General features: G+C 43.1%; 1 protein-coding gene across 3 annotated transcripts in view; it reads right to left on the minus strand.

The window, feature by feature from the left end:
- The window catches only part of TMEM255A (transmembrane protein 255A), a 47,158-nt gene that overhangs the window by 20,455 nt on the left and 18,534 nt on the right, over nucleotides 1–8,169 (minus strand). Inside the window, exons 5-7 of one of the 3 annotated variants that reach the window (XM_006917808.3) lie at nucleotides 4,043–4,111; nucleotides 2,541–2,612; nucleotides 2,050–2,138 (exon numbers count right to left, since the gene is read on the minus strand). In XM_006917808.3, the coding sequence (XP_006917870.1) occupies nucleotides 2,050–2,138; nucleotides 2,541–2,612; nucleotides 4,043–4,111 (230 nt within the window). The remainder of the gene's footprint in view (nucleotides 1–2,049; nucleotides 2,139–2,540; nucleotides 2,613–4,042; nucleotides 4,112–8,169) is intronic. The other 2 variants (XM_006917809.3, XM_006917810.3) reach the window with 2 other exon arrangements.

Here is an 8,169-nt window from a genome sequence, read left to right on the forward strand (position 1 = left end):
AGGGAAAGAAGAGCAGACCAAAAAGGAGAAGGGAAGAGGCTGTCAAGAGGAGGGAGGAGGGAAGGGCAGAGCAAGGGAAGGAGGAATAAGTTAGAGGCAAGGGGAAAGATAACAAAAGAACCCCAATTCCTCTGGGACCTATTTTATATTCCTTCAATCATTTTTTGGAAGGATGGGCTCAGGAAGTACAATTATAACCAGCACTCAATCAATGTTGCGAGGAGGGAAGTCCTTTACAAGTGTTAGTTATTATTGCACCATGAATAGTTGAACTTTCCAGATAATTCCCAAACCTCATTTGAGTCTTTAAGTTTCTCTTCCTCCGCCAAAACAAAATGAGACTGGTGCTAGCAAAGAAGGTAAAGGGCTGGTGTGAATTCCCTTCTTCTCTTCCCTGCCTGTTGTCTGTTAGGTCTTAATCCCCAGCCCAGAGAAACTGGTTCCCCAATACCAAAAGTAGAGAATGTGAGCGAGAAGGGGGCTGCATTCATTGGACCTTTTTAGATCTAGCTCCATTAGATCCTCTTTTGCCAACTCCTCCTATCCTCTCTCCTTCTCCTGGCCCTCAGCACTCTGGCACTGAGAGTCTGGAGAAAATATGTGCATGGGCAGGCATTGGCTGACACTCCCCACAGGCAGGGCTATTCGCTTATGCTCTGCATTGCCTGCTCACGCATTCCTGTCAATTCCACCTTCTAAATGGCTCTTAAAAGTATTCTTTGCTTCTTATTGTCCTCAAACCAACTTAATCCAGGCTCCATTCCCTTTGGCCTAAACTCTTGCAGTGGTTTTCTTAGCTGCCTCCTCTCTAAGCACTCAAATTCATGGTATACCCTTCAATGGCTCCCAATTGTTTACAGAGTCAAGTCCAAAGGCATTCTTATGGCCAATGAGCCCTCCATGATCTGGCCTATGACCACAGCTTTGCCCTCACCTACTACTTCCTTGTGTAACTATCCCCATCCCCACAACTCCTGGGAATGCCCTCCCCACCTCCACTCCTTTTTTTTTGGTTTGTTTCCAAACTCTACTTATGCTTTAAGTCTCAGTTGCCGCATCAACTCCTCCTTGGTAATGCCCCCCATCAGCAACTCTGATTTCAGTCATTTGGGTTGCCAGTGTCCCCAGTACATCTACTGATCCCCACCACACTTATCACACTATCTTGCAATCAGTTGTTCATGTGTCTGTCTTCCCTACTAGTCTGTGAGCTCCTCAGTGGTAGTCTATGTATTTTTTAACTCCTAAATATGTTTTGAAAGAAAGAATAAATGATGTTTTCACAATCGAAGGGCAGAGAGCCAGAGTGGTTATAGCAGAACTAGCACCAAGCCTTCTCTTGCCTCAGGGCCTTTGCACTTACTGCTCCCTCTGCTTGAAACACATCTTCCTCAAGTATGTACTTGGGTTGCCCTCTCACATCACTCAGATTTCTGCACAAATGTCACCTCCTCAAAGAGACCTTCCCTGGCTACTCCATCTAACAGCACACAGAGTCCCTTACTGTCACTATCTATCTACCTCTCCTGCTTCATATTTTTTTTTCAGATCTCTGATCAACATTTGGCATGTTCTGTATTTATGTATTTAGCGGCTATCTTTATGTATTTAGTGATTTTTGTTCTGTTTGCTGCCAAATCTCCAGTGTAGAATAGGGCCAGGCACAGAGAAAGTGCTCAGTAATGACTTGTTGAGTGTCGTCGAACTTGGCCTTACACAGAACTGAGTTTGAACCCTTCCTCTACCATTTTCAAGTTCTGTGTGACCTTGGGCTAGCTGTCTGTTTCCTCTGAGCCTCACTCTAATCATCTGTAAAATGAGGATAATTCAACATACATCATATATAAGAATTAAATGAGATCAAATATTTGAAAACACTTAGCATGCTGTCTGGCACAGAGAAGGCAGGTAATGGATGTGAGCTGAAATCTGTTGACCAACCAGTCTTCTACTTCTCTGATTCCTACTGTGTGCCCTTCACCCACCCTGGCCCTTCTAATGTCCATCGTGGTCAAACCATTATTTCTGTGCCTGGGGCTGAGCTCTTACTTGCCACAGTTATAGAGGTCACAGCAGAAGCAGGTGTTGCCCCGGATGCGAGGAGTGCAGGGTCCACGGCTGAGGTGAGGGCAGTCCACCTAAGGGCACAGAACAGTGAGGAAATGAGCTGGCATTGCATGAAAGCCAGGGCCCTTTGGGATTGGAAATGTGAGTTATCGACTGATGGAGACGGTAAAGATGGCTGTGAGATGAACACACCAATACATGGAAGGGATGGGACTGGGAAGGGAGCTGGCTGAACTTGTGCATGAGGCAAGTCACTGTGTATCTGGGCTCACGTCCAGCCTCAGCCACATCCCTCAGTGCCCCATCCCTGAAGAGTAAAGATGGAGAGGAGGAAGGACAGATGGAAGGACAGATAGGAAAACAAATGGATGGCAGAAAATGAAGATACTAAAGTAAGGGAAATCAGAGTATAAGGGATCAGATGGGAAGGAAGACAGAAGGGACATCACATGCACTCCGAAGTACAATGATACCTCTCTAGCTGCCTGGGTAAGGTTCCTCATAACCCTCGCGGAAGGAGAATTTTTGGTTGAGGAACTTATGACCTTATATAGGAAAAATAGGGTTAGGGGGACCAGGGTTACAAGTGAATCCATTGAAGTCATTATTAATATTTTTACAGTCACTAAGTTAACACAAGAAAGTGACCATGATGAAATCAAGAGAAAAGCAATGACTATTTACGCATCTTGAGTTGGCAAAATTTTTTAAAGATTAATTTCCACTTACCATCTTTTGTTGGTAAGAAATTTTCCAGGCTCTCTCCCCATATGTATGCAATGAAGCACTCATAAACTTGTTTTGTTGTGTTATAGAGAATATTCGTGGAAAACACATTTTTTTTTCTATAGTGGATCCTTTACCTAATGCTCACTGCATTTCTAATAAGCATACACATTTCTATTCCTCCCTTCTAACCTGAGGATAGTTAGAAAAATGGTAAATTTGTGATTGGGATTAGAAAAAGGAGACAAATGAACGGCAGTCATAAAAAAGTGTTTGTCCTGGTGCTTTTGGAGCAGGGCCATCATTTTGCCTAACTCCAAGGGCACCATTCACATAGTATTTTACATAGAATGGCTTCCTCTAAAGTTGAGCAATGCAGTGGCCATTTTCTAACCACTTGCCTCTCTTTTCTCCCAATCACAAGTTTACAATTTTTCTAACTATTCTTGGGTGGAGGAGGGGACTGACTTTCGATTTGAGGTTAACAGAGAATTAAATCGTCAAGGTTCCTAGAGCACATTGTAGTTTCCTATAAAAGTGATCTCTGGGACTACTGTGTACTGAAATGCAAGCTCTCCAAAAATGACCTGGAGCCATACTTCACCTCACTGCCCACCACCTCTAGTTCTGCGTGAACCATGTGGAACACAAGGAGAGCTGTGTGAGGCTGGAGAGAGTCTCATGTGACCACTCAAGCATTATCAGACTGGCCTCTTGGGGGTGTCATGAGAGGGGCCAGGTCCACAGTCTAGGACTCTCCAGAGGCTCCATGTGGACCAGGCCTCTGAATCACCCTCATTTGGATTCTTGACCTCTCCTGTGTATGGGACTCAGGCTCTTCCCCTAGTTCAGGCCTAGTACCTTCGTGGGGCTCCTGCTTTCTTCCAACTTGGGTATCTGAACCACAGACAACTGAACCATCATCCACAGAGATGCGGGAGGACCCTGCCCTATGGCCTCTGTACTCTCATCTGTCCCTCTTGGGATCAAAGCCATACACTGAGAGGCTGCCTGCTGGGGTCAGAGGGGCAGCCTGTGGCTACAGAACAAAGTAAATCCGATTAGGCCTTATAAGGCTCCAACCTATGACCATGGCCTCATTAGCACTGTGCTTTGATCACTAAACAAATCAATTACAAATACCTAGCAGCAAGCCTTAGGCCCCTGGAAAGGAGTAGAAGAAAGAAGGTTTTAGGCAGAACAGGAGACTTTCCCAAAAGGTTGGACATGCAGCCTCATTCTGGCTTACCTCCTCAGCTTCCTTCTGGGATGTCTTGGGGACATAGTGGCACCGGTTAGCATAGAGTGGTTTCAGATCCTGGAAATGAAAACACCAAACCAAATGGATTTTGGCTTTGGAAAATAAAGCAGCAAGTGCTCTGGTTGGTAATAAAAGATTTTTGGGCGCGTGCGCGCACACACACACACACACACACACACACACCTCAGAGCAAGTAGTGGGTTGGGTTAATTTTTGAAAGCTGTTCATCTAGGAAGGCTGAGAATGTGAGGACCATATAAAAATGTTTTAATAACTGCTTTCCATTGGATGATTTAGCTAATGAAAAATTAGGAAATTGACTGAGGAATAGGTTTCTGGAAATTTCCTCTCTGGTTTTCTTTTATTTCTAGTCTTCGTTTTCTTGCAAAGCGTCCCTAGGGAACAGGATTCAAAACTCCAGGTTATTGCAACATCACACTCCCAAACAAGGGGAGCCCAATGAGGTCTCATTATCACCTGGGGACAGGACCAGGGCTAGCTGACATGTACTCCTTGCTGTCATGGTCACAGTTTTTCCAGAAGGAAGAGCTCTGGAAGCAAGCCCCAGGGGGATGGACAGCTACTGAGATTTTAATTCACTGAACTATGAGCCATTTCCACTCAGTTACATAGATTAGACGAAGACAGTGAAGTCCAAAAATACTGCTAAAGCCCAGAAAACTAACATGCGGCTTAAGGACAGTTGATTGACCCCACTGGCTTGGCCAGCTCCCTGGTGAGGGAGCTCTCAGTCACGAGGTGGGGGTGGGAGTGGGGTGGGGCGGAGGATGGGGGTGAGGGTAGGGTTGTGGGGGCGTTGGTATAGAACAGACAGACACAATCCAGTGCTGCCTGGAAGCTTGCAGGAGGGGATGTTGTTCACTTTCAGAGTGACACTAAACATCCCCTAAGTAGTAGGGGTCTTTGTCCCAAAGCAAGTTAGGATAGGACAAACAGTTTATGCAAAGTGGCCTTAAGGGTGGTTTGGCCAAAGCACCCTGGCAGGGGAGTTTACCAATTGCTCCTTGCCCTGCCCCCACTATTCTCACCATTTCCAATAATCCTGGTGGCTGCTTTTAACCACACATGTGATTTAAAATCCTCTGTTCCTAGCACCTAAGTGCCTCCTGGCTCCTAGCTTAAGCTGTCTTCTACATGTACCTAGGACTTTCTATCGGCTACTTCTACATCAACTCCCTGGCTGCTCAGTGTTCTAAAAGCACATTGCCCTGTTGGCTTAGCCTAGAGTCAGGCTGGAAAAGAATGTAGGTTCTCATGTTCACACCCTGCAGGGTTTATTTTCCATGTTTGGGTGACAGCAGAAGTCATTATTATCCTGTAGAAGGGAAGGCTTGATGTTGGTCACAGCCTTCTTGATCTCCTAGTTCTGCAAAAAGCATTCAGCCACCAACTTCCCTAAATGAAAACAGACATGTGTGATGGTTGCTCATTTGCTGCTTCTGACCGCTATTCTGCATTGAGACCCCAAAGGAGGAAGAAACCCACACAATTGGGAAGTATGTAAAGGTCAGTCAGCCAGGGCTCAGCAACCTTTTTAATCTGAAGTACCACTAACTCTGGAGTGATGGGATGGAAATGGAAATTGCTTTACAGTTAAGTGTCCACTTTGTGCCAGGCCCTTTTAGGGCATGTTCACACCCATCATTTCATATCGTCCTCATACTTACCCTGAGAGGAAGGCCACTATTATATCCATTTGGAGGAGGAGAAACTGTGACACAAGAAAGTAGAGTAGCTTTCCTACCTATTTAATGGCTATATTAGAAGAAAGGAAAGGGAAAGGAATAGGAGATGAGAGAGAGAAGGAATAAGACATTTAGAAGGGTGTATAAGAAGGTAGATCTTGAGAGGAAGCTCCTATGCTCGCAAGACAAAGGACAGGGCAAGATGACATTAAAGGGCTTCAAAACCAGGAAAAGCTGGCTCTAACCCACCCAAGTGGTGCTAGGTCCAAATGTGTCTTTCATTTAAACTGGCCAATAGATATCACCATAGATTAATAAAGCCTCCTTCCTCAAAACTTTCTGAGTTTCAGTAAGGACTGGCAGGTGTCTTAGGACAAGTACAGTGGAAGCGGAAAGATTTTCTTAAAGATTCATCCAGCCTTAACCCAAACCCCTGAATCAAATGCTCTACTGCAGGCCGCTAACTGCAAGAGGTACAGAGAGTCTGGAGTCAGATGCAGGTAGGGGTCAAATTCTAAATATAATTTGGATTTTTCCCCATTGCCTTTCACTGAGGCCAGTGATCAGAAACATTAAGAGTTTCAGGGAAATGTAAATCGAACCCACAATCAGATACCAACCACTTCATGCCTACTAGGATAAATTAAAAAGTCAGATAATAAGAAGAGTTGGCAAGGATGTGGAGAAATTGGAACACTCATGCACTTCCAGTAGGAGTGAAAAATGGCACAGCTGCTTTGAAAAACTGTCTTGTAGTTCCTCTAAATGTTAAACATAGTTACCACATGACCCAACAATTCCACGACTAGATATATAGCCAAGGAAAATGAAAACATATGTCCACACAGAAACTTGTACATGAATGTTCATAGAAGCATTATTAAAATAGCCAAAAGGTAGAAACAATCCAAATTTCCATCAGCTGGTGAATGGACAAACAAAATGTGGTATATCCATATAGTGGAATATTATTAGGCCATAAAAATGAAGCACTGATACATATTATAACATGGATGAACCTTGAAAATATTATACTAAGTAAAAGAAGTCAGGTCACAAAAGACCACATATTAAATGATTCCATTCACTTGAGATGTTACTTAATATAGGGAAATCTATAGAGAAAGGAAGTAGATTAGTGGTTGCCTAGGACTAAGGGGAATAAGGGAATGGGGAGGTGATAGCTAAAAGGTATGAGGTTTATTTTGAAGATGATGAAAATCTTCTATACTTTAATCTATAATCTTCGATATTTTTCACATAACTGTAAAGATATAAAAGTGACTGAATTGTACACTTTAAATGGATGAATTATATGGAATGTGAGCTATATCTCAATAAAGCTGTTAAAAAAAATCAGGAGTGAGAGAAGGAGAGAAATGAAGGAAGCCATTTTAGCTCATGATGCCATCAAAATCTAATGCAAGCTTTTTGGCCACAAGGCCTATGTTGCCATGGAGACTGCTTCAGAGTGAATGCTGCTTGTCAAACGGGGATAATAATGCCTGCCCTACATACCTCACAGGATTGTTGTGGATCTCAAATGAGAGAATAGATGTGAAGACACATTGAAAAGCTAAATGCACTACACAAAAACAAGGCATTATTGTTATCAAGATGGCTCCTGTTGAATATAAAATAGCATAAATACTATGATTGACTGCAGCCGTGCTACAAAAATAAGTATGTACTTGGAGAGTAATATGCAAAAGTGATAAAAATTGCTATGTTAGGATGGTAGGATTGTGGATGTTACAAGTTCCTGATGTGTCATTTGCCTTTTTAAGAAGAAAAAGATGAAAAACAAGATGGCTGCTCTCAGCTAAAATTAGAAGGAAAGGGTCTAAGGGCCTGAAAGAAAATTGGGCAAAAATCCTCCCTCCCTCATCCCCTTTTCTTCCCCTGCCAGAAATTATCTCTTGAGATGCCATTTCAGAGACTGCTTGGGTGGCAGCACTGACCATATGAGTTCTAATCTTGGCAAAGGAGAAACTGACTCTTATGTCCAGGAGGAGGGGTCCAAGAACAAGTTGGAATTGAATAATAATGTTGCAAATCATCTTTTCCTAGATCCAACTATATGCATGACATTCTTAGCCAATGACTGTAATGGAATAAAATGTCATTGCTTCACAGAAGATTTTGATAATACAATTTTGTTGCAATTCAATTGTCTTAGAAAATAAAACAATTTCTAACTACTTTGTGAGATGTTTTCATTTTCAATGTTGGTTTAGTTGAAATCAAATAAGTATTTGAGTTTGTTGTGGGAGCTCAGTAAGTTGATATGGCTTGTTCTTGGTTTTGGTTTGTGGGACAGATTGGAGCTACATTATGACTTCCCCGGCACTTAGGCACTTCTGCCTTTGTGGACCCCTTCCTCCATTAAAAAATATTAAAAATTATATT

Source organism: Pteropus alecto, unplaced genomic scaffold (genome assembly GCF_000325575.1).
Source record: "Pteropus alecto unplaced genomic scaffold, ASM32557v1 scaffold167, whole genome shotgun sequence".
In the NCBI taxonomy this organism is placed as follows: domain Eukaryota; kingdom Metazoa; phylum Chordata; class Mammalia; order Chiroptera; family Pteropodidae; genus Pteropus; species Pteropus alecto.